Genomic DNA, 27,497 nt, shown 5'->3' on the forward strand with positions numbered 1-27,497 from the left:
TTTTACTAAACCAATCAAACTTCAAGAATGCAAAAATTATGCCGACTTACTTGAAAAGCGTGGCTTTGCATACAGGTTTTGGAAGGGGAATCTGAATGCCTAATACACCTTTTCTGTATGAAAGTGTTACTTCCTGTAATACCAAGTTATGCTGTGTACATTTAAATCTATGTGCTGTTTTGATTTGTTTGTGATTTTAAAATATTCTTTTATTCTCTTTGCACTCCTTTTATTACTCTGTGATCATCTGCCCCTTTGTATTTCTGTAATGCCTCTTGTGCACTGCATGTTTGATGTATTTAGATACTGTACAAATGGATGAGAATGATCATTTGTGAGATCTTTTGTTTTTCATCTAGCCGTTTCTGAAGGTAAGTATTTCCTGGTGATCCATGTTACTTTTGCCTGCTGAAGGTGACATTCTTAAAAATAGAGTTTGTATTTTTAATGGCAGGTGTATGAATTAATAAAAATAACATGTGCGTGGAATCTGCATGTGGTAAATATTTTAATTTCTGCATGGAAGCTGACTGTGGAGATTTTTTCTAAATATTCTCTTGAATAACAAGACTGGAAAGAAATCATAGGCTTGAGGTAATTGAACTTTTTCAAAATACTCTATTTTTTACTCTCTGTTAGACACTAGTATTATTAACATTCTCAAAGTGAATTCTCAGTCAAAAAGCTATTTCAGTTTGCAGGACTTTACAGGAAAAGACATTCTAGGAAAAGACATTCTGGAGAAAGACTCCTCGGCAAGTTTTAGAAATGGCTCCAGATTCAGCTTTAGGTCTATCTCAGAAATTTTGGAAGCGACTTTTAAAAAGACACTGGAGATGTTTTCAACTCCAGCAATGACATGTACAAATAATACTAAACCCAGCTCTAGAGATGCTCTTCAGAAATGGGCTCTAGATTCAGCTCTAGAAAGAGATTGCGAGATCAACAGCTCTAGTACTGCCCATTGTACTGGAAGAGCAGGTTCAGGATCATCTGAGGAACCTGAAGTTGCACAAGTCCATGGGTCCTGATGAGATCCATTCATGGGTCCTGAGGGAACTGGCGGATGAAGTTGCCAAGCCACTGGCTATCGTATTTGAGAAGTCGTGGCAGTCTGGTGAGGTCCCCGATGACTGGAAGAGAGGGAACATAACCCCAATTTTTAAAAAGGGGAATAAGGAAGACTACAGGCCGGTCAGCCTCACCTCTGTGCCTGGCAAGGTCATGGAGCAGATTCTCCTGGAAACCATGCTAAGGCACATGGAAAGCAAGGAGGTGGTTGGTGACAGCCAACATGGCTTCACCAAGGGCAGATGGTGCCTGACCAATCTGGTGGCCTTCTATGACGGGGTGACGGCATCGGTGGACAAGGGACGAGCAACTGACATCATCTACCTGGACTTGTGCAAAGCTTTTGACACTGTCCCGCACGACATCCTTCTCTCTGAACTAGAGAGACATGGGTTTGATGGACGGACCACTCGGTGGATAAGGAGTTGGCTGGATGTCCTCACTCAGAGAGTGGTGGTCAACGGCTCGATGTCCATGTGGAGACCGGTCACGAGTGGCGTCCCTCAGGGGTCCGTGCTGGGCCTGGCCCCGTTCAACATCTTTGTCGGCGACATGGACAGTGGGATAGAGTGCACCCTCAGCAAGTTCGCCGACGACACCGAGTTGTGTGGTGCCGTCGACACGCTGGAAGGGAGGGATGCCATCCAGAGGGACCTTGACAGGCTGGAGAGGTGGGCCCGTGCCAACCTCATGAAGTTCAACCAGGCCAAGTGCAAGGTCCTGCACCTGGGTCATGGCAATCCCAGGCACAAATCCAGGCTGGGCGGGGAATGGATTGAGAGCAGCCCTGAGGAGAAGGACTTGGGAGTGCTGGTGGATGAGAAGCTCAACATGAGCAGGCAATGTGCCCTTGCGGCCCAAAAGGCCAACCGCATCCTGGGCTGCATCAAGAGGAGCGTGGCCAGCAGGTTGAGGGAGGTGATTCTCCCCCTCTACTCTGCCCTGGTGAGACCCCACCTGGAGTACTGTGTCCAGTTCTGGAGCCCCCAACACAAGAAGGACGTGGACCAGTTGGAGAAGGTCCAGAGGAGGGCCACAAAGATGATAAAAGGGCTGGAGCACCTCTCTTATGAGGACAGGCTGAGAGAGTTGGGGCTGTTCAGCGTGGAGAAGAGGAGGCTCTGGGGAGACGTGATAGCGGCCTTCCAGTACCTCAAGGGGGCCTACAAGAAAGATGGGGAAAGGCTGTTTAGTAGGGCCTGTTGTGATAGGACGAGAGGTAATGGTTTCAAAATAGAGGGGGGTAGATTTAGATTAGAAATTAGGAAAAAATTTTTTACGATGCGAGTTATAGAACACTGGAACAGGTTGCCCAGAAAGGTGGTGGAGGCCCCATCTCTGGAAACGTTCAAGGCCAGGCTGGACGAGGCTCTGAGCAGCAACCTGACCTAGTCAGGGATGTCCCTGCTCCTTGCAGGGGGCTTGGACTAGATGACCTTTGAAGGTCCCTTCCAACCCTAACCATTCTATGATTCTATGATTCTAGTAAACAGCTCTAGAAAAGGTCTCTACAAAGAGCTCCAGAAGGGGCTATCGGAAGGGGTTCCAAGAACATGCTCTAAATCTGTCTCCAATAAATGACTGGGCAATTGAACCTAGATCCAGCTCTGGAAAGACCTCAAGAAATGACCCTAGTCCCACTCTGGGAATGGGCTATAAAATTGGCCTAAGATCTGTTTCTGGAAAGTGTTCTAGAAATGGCTCTAGAGCCAGCTATAGCTATGACTCTCAGAAGGGACTCTAGTGACGACTCTTGGTCCAACTTCAACAGAGGGCTCTTAAGAAGGCTGCAGCTCTGGCCTGAGAACAGACTTGACAAACAACCTCTCCCTAACCATATTAGAAAAAATAGGCTCTAGATCCAGCTGCAGAAATGTATCCGAAAATGTGTTTGGAAGTATGGTTCAAAACATGTGCATGTTTGTAATTTCTTTCAGCTCAATGAATTTATTAGGAATCTAGCTGGACACCTGGAACTATCAGGTGATCTTTTACAAGACTGCATTTTAAAAATCTTTCAATATTTGGAAATACAGAGCAAAATGCTTGCAGGTGTGGGAAGTGCCCATAGGTGTACTCAGATATCTTTGCATTTTCATTACCTTGGGCTGGTTTGCATTTTGCTTATTCACATTCAAATTTGAAGCTGTATGTGGCTACAAATAATTGTTTTAGCTCCTGGAAATCACGGGGTGATCATCAAATGTTCACACTCTATTTTGATTGCTATGTCTTTTGAGCCAGCAGCAGGGAGTGGGTTCATACCAGAGCACCCTTTTTTTTTTCCGTTGTACAAGTTCCTCTGGTTATTCTGCAAGGATTAGGCAGTACATCTTTGGGGCAACTTCCCACTTGATGGAATGGCACAGAAATTGCCACTGAGGAGCTGCCCAACAATTCTAGCTCTGCGAAGGGTGGTGGGCTGCTTCAAGAGCCAGCTTTTACATGTAGCTTTGGTTACACGCAGTGTGTGTAACGGGCATAAACTGGATATATGTTCTCGGAAGTCATGAAGTACTGGACACAGAAATCGGGAGCCAAGGACAGACCTTCTCCAAATATGCCAGGATAAAAGACCAGAGCGTATCATGAGTATTGGTGCAAGAGACAGTGAGCTGAAATTAGAAAGTTAAATTAGAAATTACAAAGTAAAAGTTAGTCGGAAGTTAATAAATAAAGCTAAACCTTAAGAAAGTAAGGGAATTGAGAGATACTCATCCACCCTGAAAGTGACTTTAAAAGTCTGTTGGAGGTTAAAGTAAATAAGCCAGTAATACAGCATGCATTCAACTCTTTTACTATGAACAGAGAAAATATTAAATTATAAAACTTCATAACTTATTTATCAAGAGGCATGGCTTTTAGTGATGCATGATAATCTATTCTTCAAGACAGTCCTTATCATTGGGGGATCATTTCTTCTGATGGCATTTTCTGCTCAAGGCATTAGTATTGCTTTGACTCCCCGTGGGAACAAATAAGACCTTTCAAACACACTTTAATAAATCTCTCTAAGTTGAATGTATTGCCTCACTAAAGGACATCAAAGCATAAGCTTTGACATGTCCTTAAATACAACCTCTTACATGCAAGTCTTGCAGGTTACTAAGAGAATGTTAATTTTTTCTGTTTCTTTACCACAGTATCATTTGCAATGTATGTACATAATGATCCTAAAAGCTAAGGATATGTACTCATCCATATTAATCTCATGGCAATATCTGTCAATGTCATGTAAAATATGTTGGCACAGATAAGCTTATACACCTAAGAACTGTTGTCTACAGTATATATGGAAAAAATCGTAGAAAAAGACATTTGAATAATCTTGCCAAGTAGAAGATGGCAGTGAACTGTTATCCATAGTCTTTCAGCAAAAGGGAAATTAAGTGATTTTGACAGTGTTCCTTTTCACAGCAGAGGGAAGGCTTAGTTTAAAACAAAAAGTTACAAATAAAAATTTAACTCCCTCACATAGGTAAACAGAATATACATTCAAAAAGAGGAGAGGAACTTCAGCTCTAGATCTCAGCAGGTTACAAGCTAAAGCAGGTTCTTTTGATTGCTGCGTGGCTGGTAAAAATAAAAGTCAAACACAAATAGATACAAAACAAGGAAATACTATCTTTGATTGATCAATCAAATATGCTAACAATAAATAATCAGCAAATCCTTTTGGCTGTATACAGCAGTAACTCTAACCAGCTGCTTTAGACAGACTACTAACGTCAACGGGAGTAGTTCAGTGTTCTTGAATAAGAGCTTGAAGGGAACTGATTTTATTTCAGTCCTGTTTGAACTTAAGACGTCAGGACTTCTTAGGAATTAGTCCTGTGAGATGCTTGCTGATGAGCTTCTGGCAGGTAACAAACCACACCAGTTTCAGGGTTGACAGTGCACACCATGGTAGTGGGGTGAATACTCTCTGGGGTATGGTCCTATGTTTAGTACTGCCGGTTCTTCCTCTAGGAAATTCAGTGTGTCCTGAACCAAACAGGTCTTTACTCAGGACAGAATGAGTACATCTTAATATCCAGATATAATAACAATCTGAAACATCACATCTCAGTTCTGTTACTCTTTCAAATAGTTCTCTATCTTGCTGTTCCTACAGACGATCCCATTGCATTCATGTGCACTCTGGCACAGTAATGCTATACAGGCCCTCTGCTACACAGGTCGTGCTGGAGCTGTTGAATATACGTTTTGTCAATTGCTAATGAACTATATAGGAATAACTATGGGTGTGTAATACCAGGTTGCATTTCCCCACCAAGAATCCAGTGCTCCTTGCTCAAGGACAATTCCTGCTAGAATTTTTTTCTGCTGCAGAAATAATTTCACAATGTTCAGCCTATGAATTTTTATTATTTCTAAAAGAAACAGTGATGATGATGTATACAAATCTCCAGTAATTAAAGATGTGATGTTACTTAACTTTTAAAATGTGTAACAGATGTAGAGAAACATTACACCCAGTTGTGAGCTGTTGTTTGTGCTTATCTGTACGGTTTAAGCAGTTTGAGTTCACGTATTTGATTCTGCTGATTTGTTGGTTGGTATGGTTACCACTGTGTGAAGCCTCTTCTGTGAGTCTGGTGGCCAACACTGTACTCCTGTGAGTACATTTTTGTTGTTATGTGACTGTTCTCTGTGAATAAATGAGAGCCTAGGATGTCTAGGTGACAGTTCTACATATAGGATTAGCATAACACTTTCCACGTACCAGACCCTGTGTGCAGCAAGTTGCATACTGCAGTAGATGAATTCTCTCTATTGCTGTATTTGCAGTGACACAAAGGGGCAGTAATCATAGAATTGTAGAATGGTTAGGGTTGGAAGGCCATCCAATCCAACCCCCCTGCAAGGAGGAGGGACACCTCCAACCAGATCAGGTTGCTCGGAGCTCTGTCCAATCTAGCCTTGAATGCTTCTAGGGATGGGGCATCTACCACCTCTCTGGGCATCCTGAGGCTAATAGTAGTATGGCTAATGAAGAATTAGTGTCCTGGTTTACCTTTAAATGCGGAAGGCAACTTTTTATTTCCTGTCATCAGTGGCTAGTGATGCGCAGGAGATACAGCAACACTTAACGTTGCTGCACAAAACCCCCTTATGAAAAGTCCTTGGCCTTAAGCATGGAAGAACTTTCAGCTGATAGGAGGTCTGTATAAGTGTCTACTCAGTTATTATGTCCATGAATTATAGAGAGAAGGGAGAATATACTAGATACATTTAAGCAAATGATCTTAGGACTTTTGATTAATATGACCCTGCTTCAAACTAAGGTGTGAGAACCAGAGCGCTGTAATTAAGTCCCAGTAGGTACTCCCTGCTGCTGCCTCCACCCTGTTGCATTAAGCCATTCCCAGCTTGGTGCATACCAGCAGGAATTATTTCACTCTGTTGAAGAAAGAAAAACCTGGCATGAAAGTGATTGCTCCAGACTGTCGAAGCATGAACTCATAAACTGCATTTTATATCCTTCAACAGCCATTCCTAATGATGGTGTTGTGCCTAAACAGAGAGCTAAGATCATCTTTCTGCAAGGAATTTTTGGGCAACAGAAATAAAACTTGTATTTTATATAGTAGCTTAGTTATATGTGAAAATAAGTTAGATTATGTAGGTGAGTCTCCATATAAGGCTTTATTTTGCTAGTGCTGTCTCCTTTCTGCTGCAAGTGCAGTTGACTGAGTTATTTACCCTAGCTGCAGCTTGAAGCTTTACTTGCTTTACAGGATATTGTCATATGCTGGCATTTTTAGTTGTATTTAACTAGATCAAAATTAGGCTGGCTAGGGCTGGGTTGTATGATTTATTTGCATTTGCAGTGAAATAAAAAAACTGAATTGCCTCCATCTAGGTAGCAATAGACTGTTTTGAAGAAAATATATTTTTGAAGGTAAACAGGTAATTATACAAGGTGGTGTTATACAAGTTATGCAAGTCTACTTTATAAGATTCTTCAGAAATAGAGATTTGCAAAAAGCTTTCTACCCCTGCTAGCCTAAAGTCTTAATTTTGAAGCAGATTATCCTTTAAAATGTGAGACAGTAGTGAGCTTTGCTTTTTCTAGTTGTTGAAATCAGGACAAGAGGATGTTCATTGAGGCCTATGCTTTACCAAAACTACTTAAATCCATTTTACTTTTAAACTGAAATTTTACAGGCAGTTGGCCTAATTTTCATTTCACATAAGCTGATGTCAAATCAGAGTAGCTTCTCAGGACTTCTCAGTTTGCAACTTGCATGGAGGCTGATTTAAATCACATTTTAGTGGAGAGACCCTTATAAATGCTCACATAGTCACAACAGCCCTTCAAATACAATTTTTGTCAGTTTGGTCAATGAACAATTTCCCACGTCCCCCCAGATGCGCTCTTTCAAATGCCAGATCCAGGTCATTTTATCAAACCAGAATGAAATACGTTATCTTGAGGTTAGCTCTTAGCACAGGCATTTATGAAACCAAATGTTTACAGAGCTTAAGTCCACTTAGCACAATTGATGTGCCACTTCCTAAACCTGTCAAGCTCATGGGCTTCTGGACTGAGTACTGGATGGTGATGGTTAGGGAGGCCAGTTCAGGCTGTTAGTCTAACCATGTCAGTACCTATGCTGCCTGCGTAGCCAAAAGCTTTTTCTTTCTGCCCTGGATGCAGCCTGTGCTCTCCATAGCCGTGAAACACTGCACAAGCAACTGTCTTACTCCTCCTTCCAGGAGATCAGCCAATGTCTACATATCTTTGTCTAAATTTTCAAGTATCTTGTTGACTAAATGTTTTTGATAGAAGCTTTAAAGAGCCAACATTTTTCCTTCATTTCACCCCCATCATCTTTTTCAAATAAGTTGTTCTTTCTTGGAAAAAAATGCTCTTGTTCTGCCAACAGGAAACTTATTACGTTCCAGTTCCATTTAATTCCCCTTTCTTATTAGTAGTATTTCAGTAAAAGGAATACGTGCATATGTGTCTGAGGGATGTCACTTCATTGACTGAGACAGAAAAAAATACCATATAGCCAGATTCCTTCCTCCCCTGAAGAAAATGCAGTCTTATCAGATGTTATACTTACTTACAAACAGTCAGGTTTTTAAAATAAAAGTGAAAATTTTAAATATCATGGAAATTAAGCACCGTGGCATCTCTGCCTACTGATAAATTGCAGCAGCATTTAACAAGACCATGTCTGACTTCTATGCTGTATTAAAGGGAAAGGTCATTGTTAGCTGTGTATATAAAAAACTATTTAATTCTCTGCATGTAGCCATTTTAACATAAAGTCAAAATTAAAAGTTGGTTCAGTCATGAGTGAAGTGCTGTCTAAAGTATCAGCTTTGCCAACTGTTTAATTTTTAAGTTATTTCTTTCACCTAACTCCTTAGAATAACAGCACCTTTCATTTTGCTTTACCCACGCATATCCTTCACCCTAATGAAAAACACTCAAAGGACTTAACTGAACAAAACCAAATACTTAGTAAAAGCTAGTAAGGCTTGTTACTTCTGATTCCGTACTATGACACGATAACTCTTTTTTCAAAGATGCTGCCTGTGGAATGAGAGTCATGAGGATGTTGCCTAAATCAGATGTAAAGGATCATCTCTTTGCTACTCTGAGAGAAGCTTAAACCACACAGTTTGATAGGCTTGTGCCATCTTCTGCAAAAGCAATGAAATCTCTTTGTTTTGTTTTGTTCTTTTTAAAAAGCAATTATCCTTCAGAGATCTGTTGAGCTCTCTACCTTTCAGGAGCATTTTTCTGAAGAGATGGCTTTTTGAAGGACCTCGTCCTTGGATGCTAGGTGAACGGTAGCAAATGCAAAGCAAGCATTGGCATTCTTCAGCTTCATTACAGTGCCATCAGATGGAACAGAATGATCTCCACATGCCCAACTGAATTTTTGTTGAATTAAGTCCTCAACTGTAAAAGGTGTAGTGCCTGCCTCTTGGATTTTGCAACAGAAAGCTTTTTAGCTTCTGCAACGTAACATTAAAAAAAAAAAAAAAAAAACAGAAAACAAACCGACAAAATCTTGCACGTAAAGAGCTTAACTCTTAAATTTACTAATATCAAAACATAAATTTAGTGTTTAGAATATATGTTTGAAGACAGCACATAAAACAATAAAAATTGAAAAAAACTGGAGAGATTAGATCTTTGCAATTCCAGATAACTAATGCCTGGCACCAAACTGAAATACTATGTTGAAAAATTTAGAATTTCTGTTATTCTGCTATATATCATTAGCAGGGCAGCATCATATTGATAATTGTGTTCACCTTGTTAAAATATTTTGCAAGTCTTAAGCTAATTTCCTAATATTTTTCCACTTGAAAAAGGATATTAATGAGTGCTCTAATAAATTTCCCCTTGAGAGTGTATTAATTAGGGAATATTTTAAACTGAAAGTTCACAGTAAATGAAGAGGTTGCAAATTCATAGAAAACTAAATTACTGTAGCCATTTTTTAGATGTAATTTCAGCCTTATTGTAAAATTAACAGGTTAGTCAGAACAAGTTTAATTTTAAGTACTGAATCGGTACATAGTTACCATACAATTCAAAAGATGCTTGCCTACCCCTAGTTGTATTTATTGATACTCAGATAAAATGGGAAATGTTTGATCCTCCTTAGCAAAAGGAGTTACGCATTGGGAGCTGTGTATCACACCAAATGTTGTAATAGTGCCAGCATATGAAATGTTGCGGTGCAGGAATTTACTTGATAATTGTCTTGAGGCATATATTGTTAAGGGAATCATAGCTTCATGGGGTCCTTCAGGTTGGAAGAGACCTCAGTAGGCCATGTTATCCAATGTCCTTCTCAAAGAGCACGACTTAATTATTTTAATTACTATTCTGTGCTATTACTATTACTATTCCGTTCCCAACTTAGGGATTGACCCAAATCGCAGACTAAACTAGACACAGTCAAATAGTTTGTCTTCAGACTGGGGCAATGAGGCAGAAGATTCCATTTATATAAAAGGATGCATTTCTGATCTGTGAGAACAGGATTTCTACGTACTGTTAGCAAAAGGGCAAAACATCTCGAACAGTATAGGTGTCTATGCATGATGTAATTAAGACAGAGCTTACTAGTAGAATTCTGTGAACTGTGCATTGAAATTAGTATGCTTGGACATGGCCAATAAACCATGACTGGAAGAGGAAGGATTTTAGAAATAACTGCCAGAAATTCCTTTTCACTGAAACTGATATTCAGCTCTCTGAAATTACTTTATTACTGCAAGTCAATTTCTCTTTACAGCTATTAGAAAAAACTGATTTTAAAATCTATATAGAAGAGAAAATAAATAAATGGGAGGGCTAACCTCTTCCCATATGGGAAGAGTCAAGAATACTGCTTAATTTTCAGTGAAAACATAAAAGCTCTAAGAGTTTTGATGTAACGTGGTAGGGATTTGCCAGGATGTCTTTGCACCACTGTCTTGTTTTCAAAGAAGCTCACAAATATTCAGTGTGGTTTACTTAGTTCATTTTCTATGTCAGTGTGTTATTCTGCAATGTGAAGACCTAAGTCCAAATTTGTGGGAGTATGACAATCAGTATTTTTTTTTTTGCTTTATCTGAATTTGGTAGAGAATTTTCCAAGGAAAGAGAAAAAGCCAAAGCCCGAGGGGACTTTCAGAAACTACGTGAAAAACAGCAGCTTGAAGAAGATCTGAAGGGATATTTAGACTGGATTACACAGGCAGAAGATATTGACCCTGAGAATGATGAAGAGGCTGATGAAGAAGGCAAACGGAACAGTATGTGTTCTTTACTCTGTATTACTACTGTGTGGGTCAGTTTGACTGCTTTTAAGCAGTAAGGGTATTACACTGGGGTAAATGCAGCCTGTCTGATGGCGCTTTCTGATTTCAACTTTACAAGTGTTCGTTAGCAGAACAATCAAGTCTGTTAATATATTGATACGTAGTCATGGAAGATAATTCAGAATCTTACCACAAAATTCTGATGGGAATTGTCAATGTACAGATCATTGCACTCAATCACTGCTGAGACTTAAAAACTTTCCTTTATTCATGCTCTGTTAAGTTAGTGCATACAAGCTACGTGTCACTAAGTATCATTGTAAATCCTTAGTCAAGAAGAATGTGTTTGCCTGTAGTTGCATGAAATAATTCAAAAAGCTTAAAAAATATTGCCAAAACTATAGTGAAGAAATAACCTTGTGCTGATAGTGAGGATTTTTTGAGTTTTGAAGTAGAAGAATTGCATTCTGTATCTTTCTTTCTGATAGTCAAGAAAATGATATAAAATCTTTTTTACGCAACTTACTAGCTGTGTGAAATAAATGAAATCTTGTAGGATTTTTGTTCAACAATAAGAAATATAATTATCACTTAGTATGTTTTTATTCAACAGTAGTGTATAGTGTATTATGGGAAAGATAATTTATCCTGTAGTGGTCCTCTAGTGCTTCTGACCTGAGTGCTGACGTAAAGGAACAAGTTAATTTAATGATACTGCAACAACTGTAAAAGTTCCAATCTATTTCTCTGTCAGAAATTTCAAGTATTTTAATGTCATAATTTAGTAGAGGTTATTTTAGCCTCTTAGCCGTGTTTACATAGGAGCAGTTAAAATCTTGAGAACTTTTAGTGCTATATATAAACAAGAACTTGGTTTCAGAATGTGGTTTATGATTTAATACTAAATGTAAGATTAAGGTAGAAATTTCAATACTAATGCTAAATAGCACCTTATCATTCATGTGATGCTCTAGAAAGTCATGGTATTTATTCATTTAGATACCATTGAGTATATATAAGAAAATGCATCTACAAGTGGTTTGTCAGAGACAACTCAGAATATTAATTTTTATGTTGAAATAATATATTATTATTGTTCTTTTTCTTGTAGTGCTGCTAATTTGTTGTGATGTGTTCTTTTAAACCATAGTACTCTTCAGAAGTAGCAAAATAGTGAAAATTACATGGTTTGATATTGAAGTATCTGTTTGTAAACTTATCTCTGTATTGCATGTAGTTAAGTTTTTAAAAAGCTTTATATTTTGAGTTTCAGCATTTTATTAGTCCTTTAGTTCTCAATAAAAGCACCGTATGAATCTATGTCACTGACTAGAAGGAAACAATGATTTTATGAGAAGCTGGAAAGCAGCTTGTGGGTTCATGTTGATACCAGCATCATGCGGAAAGGAATAAGTCTATATGAAATTTATGTCTATATGAAATTTATGTCTATATGAAAAACTGTAGCACCAACAGTTTTTATCTAGAGCAGAGCAAAAAAAGCCAAAGAGTTTACTGTACTTGGTTATTGCTACTAATGTTGTGTAAAAGGAATACATAAACCATGGGTTTTGAGTATCGGTATTAAATCCTAAGACTGAGAAGTGAAAGACTGCCCATTTTATAGAGTAAATACGTGTTGTACAAGACTGCCATGCAGAACCGTAGGCAATGCCAAATTTGCACAGAGCATTGTGTAACCATGCTGTGAGCTGTGGTGCTGATGGACTTGGTTTGCAAGTCTCCAAGTGAAATCCCAGGAACTTTTTGCATCCTGTTCAAATTGGATATTTGTTAATATGCTGCAAAAGAACTCTTTGCTCTAGTATTCCTTAAGCAACTTGTAGGTCCTATAGGTCTTTCATAAATCAAAAGTACTTATTTTCGTAGTTGTTGAGTTTGAGAGAGCTTTTGGCTCTAAACTGTTAACTTAGACATAGTTTTAGGGAAAGTTACGAGTTAGAGGAGACTTGCAGAGTGAAAATAGGAGAACAAAAGCAATTAAAAGAACTTGAAAACAAATCCCAATGATTTCATTTCAGGCATGCATATGTATTTTGAATGGAAATTTCCAGTGAATAGGCAATCTTCTAGCACTCCTCTGGGTTTGTGCCCATGGGCTTAAATGTGTGGCTTGGAATTTAATTTTTAATATCAACTGCAACAGGGAGTAAAGGAGGAGGAGCTGCTGAATTGCTCCACTTCCTTGCATTCAAGACATGCTCTGCTGCATATCACATTGCACAGCACAAGCTATCTAATTATTCCATGGGAAGCTTTTGGGTTAGGAGCATGGTTATGATAATGAGCTACCTGTTTGGAAGGCAGGAAAAATTTAGCTAGTTATCACCAGATTAATAATCTTGAAAATAGAAATTTTATTTAGGAAATAAATTTGGTCCATATATACTGATGATGTGTTTCTAGAACCGTCTTTGAAGCATAAGGTAGGACTGGGTCCCAAGACAGGCGGAATAATAATTTGGAAGCTTCTAGGCAGCTGTGCCCCTACTTTGAATACCTAAACCTCTGGACAGTCAAGATTACTGCTGATTGGTGGTGGTGGAGGATCACTGTAATGCTCTTCAACAATATGGATGATTTCTGGGTTTAGGATACAGAAGGTCTCTTCTCTCTATGGCAGGAAAAGGTGCAGATTTCAGAGGCAGTTAAATCAGTGGTTAATACCTTTTTACATAATCCTTGAAAAATGTAGCTTAGGTTCCTGCAAGTCCAACATTTTAAAGTTTTGAACCAGAGAAGTCATTAAGTCATTTATATATGAACCCTCTGTATTTTTACATCTCTGCTGATAGTGGGCAGGTATTTGGTACTGTCGAATAATGGAATACCTTTTAACTACTAGAATTGTAAATATGTCTTTAGTAGAAGTCATAAGTCTTTTTATGAACCAATAGCTAGTTACCCTAAAGTCAATGAAAAAAAACTTCCATTGACTTCAGAGCATTGTGAATTTAGCTCAAAATGCAAAAATCATTGAGAGGTGAGGGATTTAGCTCTGATTAGTTATGCTGCTGGTAATTTCAATTTGTTTTGCCTGACATTGCTTGTCTTGTATATATGGACACATTTTTATTTTTTTGCGTTGCAACTGCTGCCATCTACTGTGTAAATGCTGGGATTATGTGTGCTTAACGCGAAGGGGTTACCTTGGCTGACTTAATGGAAGAAAAGAAGAAAAGCAGACTTAGTTGCTTTGGCCGTTCTTCCAATAAACATGGTAAAACATGCTCTGATTTGCAGTTGAACTTTTTGTGCCCATACTGCATTTGATGTGTTAGCTTTTGAAGGCACATATTGCGTGTGTTTTCTTTAACAAAAGCATCTACATCTTCAGCATGTAGATACTCGTGCATGCAGTTCTGCTGGTTTATGTGCATGTTTGAAACAGAGTGGTGCTGCAGTGCTCTGCCTTCCTAAAGCATTCCAAAGTCTTTAATCCATTTAGATTTCCACTGACGTGTCGGTGACTGTTCTTGTTGAAGTATAGGTTTTCTTTTTCAAAAGTCAGGTAAATGAGATTTTAAAAGTATTTAAATTCAGGTGTAAAGGAATTAATCCAAGTATTTTACAAGCTTTATAATGGATCATATTGTGAGCTTAAAACAGGATGATGACAATATTTACTATTTAAGATAATACTTTTAATGTAGAATCTAACAAAACATAACAAACTTTTACTGTATCTTCTCTTGTTTGTAATGGTCTTGTTTCTGTAATTTGTATTTTAATCAGTTTCTTTCCCACTCGCAATAGAGATCGACAGGAGTTTTAGAGTATGATAGTTATTTTGAAATCTGCACTCTTTTAATACTGGCAAATGTGTTGATTTGTCATAATCACAGTTGTAATTAGGAGATCTAGTTTTAATCCTACCTACAACAAAGCTATTGAAGCAACTGACTTCCTTGCTGTCCTAAGAATCACTCTTGTGGCTCAGACTGAGACTGATGGATCTGATCCAGTTACTTTAGAGAATGCAGAATATTAACTCAGAAATTGCTGTGTCCTAGTGGACTCATTTTCTACAAATACTGAGTCTACTTGAAATCGTTTGTGTAACTGTTACATATATTGTCTAATAGCTTGCACAGCTTTACAGGCTGGAATAATTTTTCCATAAAAATTGCTAAAAGACAGCAGTTGCAATTTTACTTTGGATATATCTTTCAGCATAGCCTTTAAACTAGCAGGCTCAGGTTCTGATGTCAGTCTTGAAGCAGCATGGAACCAGCCAGAAACTTACTGTCGTCTACTGGCTGCAAATGCTGTCTCAGTACTAGTACCTGATCTCGCTAATCGCAAGGATTCCCAAATGTGTGCACTGACTTAGTTTCATTTGTCTTGCAGGGCTGGTATGCCTTTTATGAGTAGGATTTTTCCAAAGTACAAATCAGTGGCCTACATCTATTTCTTTCTGCATTTGTGAGATGATTATGTTGATCTGAGTAGTTCAAACTTAAACTACCAGTGGATTAGAAATCACACCCTTAATATTTTTCATTCTATTACGTCTACCTCTGTTTCTATTAAAAGCACCACATCTGTATTCAACCTTGCCAAGATTCATACTGTCATCCTTCAGGCTAGAAGTGGTTGATTCAGTGATGCTTCTGTAATGAAGACTGCTTATTTTGCTCTCCTTCTGCTGATGTGTAACCGTTCAACCTTATATTGAGTTTCCAGGAAAATTTGAGATGAATTTGCCGTGATAGTATTGCCTCTTTGCGGATTTTGTTTTTGGTCTGTTTTCCTGTTTTAATATCTCAAAGATTTGGTGTAGAGGGTTCAGAAAATCCATGTGGTGATTTGAGAAAGAATTAGGAGAATTTTGTAGTTTGTGGAATTCTTTGGATGTTACTAGCAGACAGAAGATTTCCATTTTGCAAGGTTGATGTAAAATTTTGCCAGTATAGTACCTTTTAAAATAGTAAGAAGATTCTTTCCACTAGCTATTACTGATTATCTGACTAGCTGTGCCGATTACTCCACTTAGGCAGCTCTTTTTCTTCAGTACATGTAACCAGAAAGCTACCCAAGGCGCATCAGTGTGGAAATGAGATCAGCCTATGCATCAAAAATGCATAGCTGAAGTTGAACCAGATTAAAATAATAGTTGTATCCTTTCTAGAGGAAAATATTTCCAACAGTAATACTTGTCACCATAATTCAGGGTGTAATTTAGCTTGCTTCTGGATTCTACAGTGACACTAAATTGTCATATTGCAGAGTTATGGAATTTATTTCTTCCAGCTCCAGCTGGCGGGGACATATCAATGCGGGTGGGCACTGACTTGCTCTTAGCTATGCATTAGTTATGTTCTGTCCTGGAGAGGAGTTGGAAATCCCTGCTCCAAAATCTGAAAACTTTTTAGAGTAAATAGTGAACATTATAACATGAGAAAAACAATCTATTTTCTTATCCATGGAAATAAAATGTAGTAGTTGATATACTTGACCTATTTTCTATGTACTCAGGAAAATATTAAGCTGCATGCTATAGTTGTTTATATTGCCTAATGCAAGCATTCTTTGTTTGAAACCAGTTACCATAATAGAAGAGAGCTGATACTGTCTGATAATCTTTCCAGAAGAATGCCAGTAAAATAAGGGCAAAAAGTGAATAAAGAATAGAGAAAATTTGGTATCTTCCTTTGAATGCTGGAGTACTCAAAGCTGGCCTGAGATTAGATCGTCTTTCCAAAGTTTATTCTGTGTGCTGTCCCTTGCCCAGTATACTTTGCCCTTAAAAAGCTGGGATTATGCAATTGAGTCTTTTCAAGACTTGCCAGGTTGCTTGCATTAGCAAGAGTGGATGTAGTCATGCAGTGCTGTTGCTGTTTTCCTCTAATTAAAGATTTATTGACTTGCTAGAACTGCTGGAGCTAGACTTCAACATGGTGCTTTTTTCAGTACTTCTGTCAAGTTTTTGTTTGGGGATATAAATTACAGTATAATGATAGCTGAGTTTTTAATGTAAACTGAACTGTCTATGGTGCTTTTTTCTCTTTTCCATTTTTGAAACACAGCACATTCAAGTCACTAATAGAGCTAGAGCAATAGCCCCGTCTGAAACAGAAAGTAAGATTCTGGCTGTATTTAATGATCAGCACGTTAACATTGGCTTCAATAGGGACAAAGATTTTTTTGTTGTTGTAGTTGTTTTTGTTTGGTACTTTGTTTTTCTTCATGCAGTCATGTTCAGAAAGGGCTAGTGTTTCTTACTGTGGGTTAATGCATCAAGTCTGGGTAAACTTGAATTAAAATTATATTACTTTACACACTTAAAAATTATTTGGCGTATTTAAAAAAAATAACATTCATGTGACACTGAGTGACATTTTATGAGGAACTGGATTCTAGGCACTGCACTTAGATAAGGGAAGAGTAGAAAAATTTAAAACACAAGTGTGAGAGACACATTGCACCTATGTAATACTTGCAGAAGTGGGTCTAGCTCTGTTTTCATGAAAGCTCTTAATAACAGTGTATGAAACAGGGCTTCTGCACTCATATTTTGCAGCTGCCCGTCACAAGGGTTAAAATGTTCATCATTAAGAGGCTATAACGTGTTTCCTAACAGCATGTAAAGTCACCCAACACAAGGTATCCCCATCCCTGGAAGTGTTCAAGGCCAGGTTGGACGGGGCTTTGAGCAACCTGGTCTGGTGCAAAATCTCCCTGGCCAGGGAAGCGGGGTTGTACCGGGTGATCTTTCAGGTCCCTTCCAACCCAAACCATTCTATGATTCAGTAAGTCAACCATTTCAGTTCTTTACCAAACAGGGAAACTCCTTGCATTTATGGCAAAAGACTCTAGCATTTTAAAATAAAAACTATTAGTTCTGAAGGCCTGAGAGTGTGTCTGAAATAATTTTGTAATTTTTTTTTCTTAAACCCTTTGAAATTTTAATACTTGAATTTGGATATCAGCAAACATTGTTTGCTTTACTTTTGAATGAAATTCCTTTTGAACTCTGTGCTGGTAAGCTGTGAAGTTCGCACAAGAGTAGCAACATTCATTTTTAAACACTGATTTATAAAGAGAAGCATGATATTAGAATTGAGGCACTTGCAGGTGCTAACTAGGAATTGTTCATATATAAAGCAATTTCAGTAATACTTTAAAAGACTCATCAAAACACAAGAACCTTGTGAAAGAAGATTTTGCTGTGCTTACTGCCTGAAATGCCTTGTTTATTCAAACACCTGCGTGGACATTTTGAATCTTTCTTTATGTCAACTCTATGTTTAACATTTCATGTAATGATGACTTAACATTTATGGGAACAGATTCTCAGCTATTGCAAATAGTGGCTGAGCATCTAGCCTACATAGACCTGTCAGTCTCTCAACTTGAATGGAATTGATGGGCATGGAAACCAAATTACTGTTTACCACTTCCATGTATTTCTGTCAGTGTTGAGGCAATATAGAGGCTGTGCAGAGCAGAGAAACTGTTACTAACAGTTCTCATTTTGTGCCTAATCTGTAGACAAATAGGAAAATTCGGAGCCTGATGATTCTTGAGTCTCACGTTAAGATGTGTGTAATTAAGGCTAATATAAGCCTCCTTTAGGCTACTAAAATAGTGAGACATGCCTAACAGAAATAGGCATTGTAGCCCCTCTGCCTTCAGTACTCTCAGTCCACAGATATTGGCTTAAACCCTCCCCAACAAACCAAACAAACAAAAAACCCCAACAAGCAAACCATCAAAACAGCAGAAGGTACACCTCAGAATACCTCTAAGATACTCAGTTCTTCATTTGTTCATGCTGTTCCACAATAATGTCAGTGCATCTTTTACCTCTCTTTTTTTCCTACTCTGGATGGTATTTCTACTGTATAAACCAGCAATATTGATTTTACACTTCTGTTATTCCTTAGATTTTCCTTTCATGCTTGCTTTGCAGACATAGAAGTAGTCTTCTCCCCTAGGAAGTACTGAGAAATTTGCCTGTTCGTCATTTCCTAACACCTTTTGTCCTACCTCTATATTTCAGTTGATTTGAAGATAAATGGTGATGACCAATCTGCAAATGAGTTTTGCCTAAAAATCTATTAGCTATAATTGCTAACTATTTGGTATCCACTATATCTATACAGTAATTCACTGTGTAACAAATGTAATAATCCCCTTTTTCTTACTAGTAATTCTCATCATCCTTTGTAGTACCCATTCTACCATTCCCAGTGGAATTCTAACTACATCTGTTGTTCCTCGGATCTTCCAGGCTTTCATTAGACCTGCAAAAAGTGGGGGCATTCTTGCAATAGAACAGGAGATCACATTCTGTGAAATACCTTGCTTGGCTGTCAATCTAAAGCAATTTCTGTCTCCTAACAGCAAGTATGCCCACCAGTGAAACTGAATCAGTGAACACAGAGAATGTGAGTGGGGAAGGAGAGAACCCAGCGTGCTGTGGGAGTTTATGGTGAGTACACAGACTGATTTCAAGTACCTCACCCTCCACTTAGGGAAGTGATCGTACCCCCTCTACTTGGCACTGGTGAGGCCGCACCTTGAATACTGTGTTCAGTTTTGGGCCCCTCAGTAGAAGGAGAATGTGGAGTTGCTGGAGCGTGTCCAGAGAAGGGCAATGAAGCTGGTGAAGAGTCTGGAGCACAAGTCTTAATGAGGAGTGGCTGAGGGAACTGGGATTGTTTAGCCTGGAGAACAGGAGGCTGAGGGGAGACCTTATTGCTCTCTGCAACTACCTGAAAGGAGGTTGTAGTGAGGTGTGTATTGCTCTCTTCTCCCAAGCATCAAGTGATAGGATGAGAGGAAATGGTCTCAAGTTGCATCCAGGGAGGTTTAGACTGGATATTAAGAAAAATTTGTTTACTGAAAGAGTGGTGAAGCATTGGAACAGGCTGCCCAAGGAAGTGGTGGAGTCACCATCCCTGGAGGTGTTAAAAAAATGTGTAGATGTGGCACTTTGAGTCATGGTTTAGTAAACATGGTGGGGTTGGGTTGATGGTTGGACTTGGTGATCTTCAAGGTCTTTTCCAACCGTAATGATTCTATGATTCTATAATCTCGAATTTAAAAGAATCATTTTTTCCTCATTTACTCAGCCAAAACTGCTTTCAAATAGTCAAGCTTTGTATGACGTTTGGGGTTTTTTTTTTTGCCTTTCAGTAGTTTAATATTAGACCAATTATTACAGCATTAAACCACTCCTAAAATTCTCAAGATAAGATGATACGAAACAATATAACTAAACTTCCAGTAGAGTCATGTTTTCCTGAAAGCTTTTATAAAATATAATTATTTTCCATAATAATAATAATAAAATAATAGAAATCCCCCATGACATAAACGTTTTCTGGTAAATTGTATGTGATCTGGAGAATATTTTTTAGGCAATTATTTAGGCAATTATTTATTATTTAGGCAATAACTGAATATTTGGGAGTATTTCTATATACTGTGGTGTTCACTGTTTATTTGCTCACATTTTTATGACTTAAAACCAGCTTCTACATGAACAGTTTATTTACTTAGTTTTAAAGGAGATATCCTTTCTTTCACTTAAAAAAAAATAAAGCTTTAGGAATGGTATTTCAGAAAATAAGTAACAGACAATAGAATTTCAGCATTCATGATGCATTTTGTTAAAATGTGTATGTAATGTAGATGTAATTCCAATGTATTATTTTGCAAAATACTAAAGAGAACAAATTCATATTAATTATTTTTTTCCCGATTCTTAAAAATGTGTGTTCCTTTTCTTCTAGCCAAACCATCTCAAAATCCAAGTTCAGGTCAGTATTTTCCTTTCTCTTCATCACTTTTTTTCCTTGTGACTATTTACACATCATGATGATCTTGTATAATTATTCTTTATTTACTGTACTTTAAATCTTACTGTGTGAAAATTCTTCTTATCAGTTACTGGTGAATACAACAGTAAAGTAACCATCAGCACTCCTGAACGTCAAACTCCCTGATTTACTTTGCTGGTATTTGTGGCTTTCTTTTCACTTACTAGGAACATTTGGGAATATGAGCTTCTGTTTTCAAGTATGATTGAAGTATTATAAGCAAAATTAAGAATTAGTAGTCCTGATATTGTAGGCAGAGGATATGGCAGTACAAAACAAATAAGTTGGTTTATTTTGATTTTATTTTCCAATCTTACAGGACATATATTTAGTAACTAGAAAGGATAATTGCAAACACAGAAGAGATACCTCTTTTTGTTTGAAAAGGTTAGGTTACTCCATGAAGGGACAGGAAAAAAAAGCTATGTGATTGAAGGTAAGTAATCAAGAAGTAGAGTTAGTGAATCATGAAGGGCAGACACCCCTACAGTGAGGCAAACGACAATAAATATTTTTGACAGAAAATTTTTGGTGGAAAAGAGGGACAATCAAGAAGATTTGGCAACATCTGTCATCAGCAGTTTTGGCAACATCTGGAATAATTAAAATTTTTTAATCCTAGTAAAACTGATTTCAGTGTTGGATGTGTAGCAAGTAATTCATTGGTAACAGCAGTGTATTCTCCTTGCAGCAATGAAGAGGAATAGCATACCCAGATTTATTCTACTAGCCTTACTAGCTCTAATGACCTACCAGCGCTGACCAGTTGCAACCAATTGAAGTGGACTTGATTTCCTTCTGAATAGTCTTCTTTCTTTTTTGAAGAAGAGCTTCCAGGCAACAGTTAACTGGTGCTTTTCTACACTGAGAGTTTTTTCATGGGATACTATGATCAGGCTTTATTGTGTCATCCCTTTCAGCCAGCAAACTTCAAATACCAGGCAGTGTAATGAACTGCCATTATACTACATTCTCCAAGTTTGATCTGTTTGCACAGTGGAGACTCATAGAAGCATGTGGATTATTTACATATGCTTATATTTTTCATACACTTCTACATGTGAGTGCCGTTGCACACTCTTTGCCAGCGTTTTCATATGTGCATCACTTAGCTATACTGTTTTGTCACTGATTCCCCAGACCTTTTGGGGAAAAAAAAAAACCCGCTGGTTTCAGAGAGCTATGAGTTACACACTTTGAGTCTGCTTTTGGCTCCTATGAGTAGCGTAGTCAGTAATACAAGAATATTATTCTTGTATTACTGACTTCAATAGTAGGATGTTCTGTAAGCATAAAAAAAAGGCTATTTTACCTATCTGGGGAGTGAACCATCCCTGATGATGGTCGTATTGCTGTTTAGCAGAGGACTGGCAAGATAAAAATTTTCTTGAATACAGTGTTGCTTTAGATCAGGACAGGATATTTTTCCTTTTTATGGCTGGAATACTGCAGAAACTTGAAACATCCTTGTACTGTTGTCTGAAACCAGTATTAATTTCTATTAATACAAGTATAAACTTAAGTTGCATAAGGAAAACTCAGTTAATGTTTGAATGCAGTGCCAAGCTCAGTTGTTTTATGGTGGTGTTATTGCATATTGGTTCTATTTTCCGAGGCAGATTTAAAGGATTTCTGATTTTGTACATAGTAAATACAATACCTGCTAATTCAGACATTAGAACTATTAAGAAATTCACCTAGCTATTTGTAACAATTTTCAAAAGCCAGGGTTTCATGTTTCGGTACTGCCAAAAGGACTTGCGGTGTCCTTCCCCTGTCTCAGCCACTCATTCTTCCTGCTTTTGCTGTGTTGCAGCAGTGCAATTAGTTGGATCAGACAACTGACCAGCTAAAACCAACTCAGAAAAAAAGAAATTGGTTTCCACCAGTAAATTCTCAGGTCTGACTCACTTCATTAGGACTACTTTTAGCAAAAGGGAAAGGAGAGGGCAGGACAAAGAGAGCAGACCACCCCTTTCCATCACAACAGTTTTATGATAGATTGGCGTGATAGTGAAGCTATAGAGGAAGAAGCTCGTACATGCACACTCTTCTCAGTTCTTTACTATTTTAAGGCTAAGTCAAGCTTCAGTTGGAGTCTGTGCCTGCTCTGTCCCTTGAATTTTGGATGAAGTAGTTGTTGGTTCCTAAAATGTATTATCTGAGTCTACGGCTCTAGTTCTGGATGTGTGAATTTTACATGCCTGCTTTTTAGGTAGTATTAAGTGCTTCCTAATTCTTCTCTTCCCGTGACCCAGCAGTATATTTTCTTCCTATTTCACAAATGGAAATGCAACCCTAGGAGACTAATTGGTTTACTAAAGTTCCCAGAAATGAAGCAGATAAATTAAACCTAGTTTTATGAATCCAAAGCTAAGCTAATGCCCTCACTTGTGAATCCAACTCATGTCTAGATGCAGCCTCTCTACTTGTCCTTGATTGTCACTCTTATTAATTTCACAAAAATCTGTTCACTGACACAATTTCAGGGCACATCACTAGAAATGTCTAGAAGTCACTGACTGAGATTTCTAACATTATAAGGTAGACTTCTAAAAGTTGATCTCAACATTCCTGTCGTGTTTAATCCTGCCAGAATGGTGCCTGTGGTTTAACTCGAAAGTCTACATTTTCAAACTACTGTAGTTTGAATTCTAAGTTGCTTCACGGGCTTTTCTTTACTGCTATTAAGAGTATGGGGCCTGGGAAGACAGCTATATCTTGTTACTTAATGAAATGTTAAATACAGCTTAATCTAATTATGTCACAGGCAATTAGAGTCTCCAAAAGTTGTGATTTACAATTAAAAATCTGTAATGAAATCCAAAAATGGAATAACAAGTGAGCACTCCCTAATCTGCAACTGCTAATAATTTACACACCTAAGTATTGTGCAGATGTTTATGAGAATACAGCTGCTCACACATACATACTTGCACTCTGTTTTCTACACAGAATAAACTCTCCTTAAGTTCATATGTGTTTTCTGTATAATAATAGATTTGTTTTTATTTGAACTTTCAGTCGACGCTGGCGTCGCTGGAATCGATTTAATCGAAGAAAATGTAGAGCTGCAGTAAAATCCGTCACATTTTATTGGCTTGTTATTGTCTTGGTCTTTCTGAACACATTAACTATCTCGTCGGAGCATTATAATCAACCTGACTGGCTGACCCAGATCCAAGGTACAATCAAAAATTATTTGTCCTGTTTTTGACTATAGATACTTGCATTCTATCAGTGCCTACATTTCTTTGCCATTTTGTTGTTGTTTGCTGTCCTGAAGGATATACAGCCTAGCCAAAGGGAGATAGAAAAATGACTGAATGTATTTGATTTCCACAACTGTAACACAGCTTAATGGCATACCAGGAAAAAACTGACAATACTAAATTGTAAATACTCGTACTTTTGTTGTTAAGCCATACCTGAATGATGAGGAAGGAAATGGTAACAGGCACAGTAGAACGTGCTGTGGGCTGTGTTGCTTAAGTTATAGTGTGGACTCAAGCTGTGAGTTGAGCACCCATGAACTGCACAATGGACTGGAAAGATGGATAGTTTATAGGTGGCAGGAAGCTTTACATCCTTGTGAAACTTTTACCACTTAGGTATCAGAGACAGTTCAACATAAAAAAACCAGTACTTCCTTAAGCAAAAGGCTCTGAACTAGTATAGAAAGTATAGCACTGATATGTTAAAATAAAAATGGAATCGATGAGATAATTCAGGAATGTTTGCTTGTTGTTTTTTTTTTATTTTGTTCCAGATATTGCAAATAAAGTTCTTCTGGCTTTATTCACCTGTGAAATGTTAGTAAAGATGTACAGCTTGGGCCTACAGGCTTATTTTGTTTCTCTTTTTAACCGCTTTGATTGCTTCGTTGTTTGTGGTGGCATTGTTGAAACCATTTTGGTGGAGTTGGAAATTATGTCACCCCTTGGAATTTCAGTGTTTCGCTGTGTTCGTCTCCTGCGTATTTTCAAAGTAACAAGGTAAGAGTAACTAATACTGCTAACTTTACGGAAAGCTGAAAGGCTGATCAGCAGTTCTTTTGTAATACTTCATCATGCGCTGCTCTTTTACTGTTTTGTTTGGGGATTTTTTGGTGTGTGTTAACACACGCATTTTAATTTATAGGCACTGGGCATCCCTGAGCAACTTGGTAGCATCCTTGTTAAACTCAATGAAGTCCATTGCTTCACTGTTGCTTCTGCTTTTCCTCTTCATCATAATCTTCTCGTTGCTTGGAATGCAGCTGTTTGGAGGCAAATTTAATTTTGATGAAACTCAAACAAAACGGAGCACCTTCGATAATTTTCCACAAGCTCTTTTAACTGTATTCCAGGTAACTTTCTTTCATCCCGTATAAAACATTTTACCTTTGATGATCAAAAAACTGTTTAAGTGATCATATTGCCTGAAAATGCAATCACAAATACTGTTTATTCAGTTTACTTTAAGCAGCATTCTGCTCATTAAATTCAGTACTCTGGTAACTCTGCACCATTTGTATCATTTGTTTCATGTCTTATTTGATCTATCTATGCAACAACATACCTGTCATATCATGAAATTAAATATCCTTTGTCCATCAAATACATGACTAGAAAAAAGAGGTGGAATGTTATTTTTATTTTAATCAAATTGTTTTCTTCAACGTCATTAGCTATATGAAAGTTCAGCTATTCCCAAGCAGGAAAAAATGAGAAGCATTGTAAGAGTGCATATTGGCATATGGGTCATATAACTTACTATAACATAAAAAATAATAATGAATTTCTTTAGAGAAACACTGTCAGGTTTATTAAAAATTTTAAGCAACTTGTCTGTTACTTGTGAAAAGATAGGACCATGCTTAGAATTTACTTTTTGCTACTTTATTATCCTTTTTATAATTTTTCCGAATTTGGATACTGGACTTAGTTTGTTTTAATCTTTCTAGTCATTTTCACATTCAGTTTTGCACATTACCATTATATTGGATTTCAGACATTGTAGGTGAGTGTTTAAAGTTGACTCTACAAGACTCAACTTTGTGTCAGCTTTCTGTCTTTTTGGTAGAAGTTTCATCTTGCGGCTGCCCAGAGCAAGCAAAAAATCCTTCCATGTGATTTTAGCACAAAGAAATCTTAATGAGAAATTTCCTTAAAAGGAAAAGCGTCCACGTTTGACCTGACAATGCTCCTTGAAAAGTTAAAGCTGTACTTTCAAACTCAACTGAACTGGATTTTATTCAGATTTTAGGCTGCCTCATTTTCAAAGGAACGAGGCTTCTTTCAGTTTCAGAATACACTCTGGAGCAACCAACTTGTTGGGTGCTTACCAACTATGAAAATCAGCTTGATAAGTTTAGCTCTCCAAAAATGAATTTCAGAAATTGGCATGCATATAATTTTCTTGAACAACCACTTAATTATTTGGAAGGAGAATCAGTATTACATGTTTTCTCAGGATATAATTGATAATTTTTAATACGCTACTTAAAAATATATAAAATGCCCCTATAGCCTACATTGTCATACTCAGAATTTTTGCCATAGTACAGAAAAAGTGGAGTTGCCTCATTGTAAACTATCCTTTTAACTAATCAACAGATTTCTGTAAAATTATTTTAGACTTCTGTGAAATTATGTGAAACAATGGCTAATAAGAAAATAATGTAATTCTCCTACAGCATTCAGTTTAAATTAACTACCATTTCAAAAGCTATAGCAGTAGAGTATGTATGTGGTACCTGTATTATATGATTTATTATGAAGTGGCCAGTCCCTGTTAAAACTGAAATTGGGTAGACCAATTTGCATGGTTAACAAATTATATACACCTTAAAACATATACTAACTTGATTTTGAGGAACAAGGAACATTGGCGAGCATTACTACATACGTGGCGTTACTGAAAATCAGTGCTCTTGCTTGCCAAACAATAAAATTATAGGCTTCTATTTCTATGATTTTTGCTTTTTAAGTTCAGTGATTTAAATGCGTAGCATAAAATAAAAGCTAGTAGAGTTAAACGCAAGCTTTCAGGAGATGCTTATTTAAATGGAAATTTTAAAACTATGTGTGAAAAGATTATGTATACAGAAGGTTATGTATACAGAAGGTTAGCCTTATTTTGTATTATGGTCAGAGGAAACATATTTCTCTACTGCTCTTTATGATGTTGAGTTACTAATAGTATATCTGCTTCTTAGATTCTAACAGGTGAAGACTGGAATGCTGTTATGTATGATGGCATAATGGCATATGGTGGCCCATCATCGTCAGGCATGATAGTCTGTATATATTTCATTATCCTCTTCATCTGTGGTAACTGTATCCTTTGCAGTCACTGGAAATATCTCCAAATGGGGCTGTGTGCCAGGGACATGTGCAAAATTTCTCTAGCAGGGAGTAAATTGCAATGGATATGCAAGCGCTTTCTGTGTGTGCTAAGTCTTTTAAATAGACTTTTCTTTGTATACCATTCCCTAATGAATGAAACCTCAGTGATCTCCGAGCCCATCTCCAGACACCACCACAATGGCAGAAACCAGACAGTTTTTTCTTTATTCCTTCAGTGGGAAAACAGATTCTACCTGCTTGTCTCTATTTGACATCTCTCCCACTGAAGATGCATGGATGTAGTCTGATCTCTATGGCAGTAATTTCCTCTTCATCCTTTTGCACTTGACACAGCCCCGTTAATTCTGACACACACTGACAATGTAGCCAGTGATCCATTGTGTAGTTCAGGGACCAGATGAGAGAAATCTGCATGAGAAATGTTGAGTCAGTTATGATTAAC

At 37.6% G+C, this 27,497-nt stretch overlaps 1 protein-coding gene across 2 annotated transcripts in view; it reads left to right on the top strand.

The window, feature by feature from the left end:
- The window catches only part of CACNA1D (calcium voltage-gated channel subunit alpha1 D), a 195,715-nt gene that overhangs the window by 93,230 nt on the left and 74,988 nt on the right, over positions 1–27,497 (top strand). For both annotated transcript variants that reach the window (XM_086755918.1, XM_086755919.1), the window contains exons 9-15: positions 10,679–10,848; positions 19,225–19,312; positions 20,619–20,645; positions 23,730–23,890; positions 24,475–24,700; positions 24,846–25,053; positions 26,905–27,025. In XM_086755918.1, coding sequence (XP_086612044.1) covers positions 10,679–10,848; positions 19,225–19,312; positions 20,619–20,645; positions 23,730–23,890; positions 24,475–24,700; positions 24,846–25,053; positions 26,905–27,025 — 1,001 coding nt within the window. The remainder of the gene's footprint in view (positions 1–10,678; positions 10,849–19,224; positions 19,313–20,618; positions 20,646–23,729; positions 23,891–24,474; positions 24,701–24,845; positions 25,054–26,904; positions 27,026–27,497) is intronic.

Source organism: Chlamydotis macqueenii, chromosome 10 (assembly GCF_036417535.1).
Source record: "Chlamydotis macqueenii isolate bChlMac1 chromosome 10, bChlMac1.mat, whole genome shotgun sequence".
In the NCBI taxonomy this organism is placed as follows: Eukaryota; Metazoa; Chordata; class Aves; order Otidiformes; family Otididae; genus Chlamydotis; species Chlamydotis macqueenii.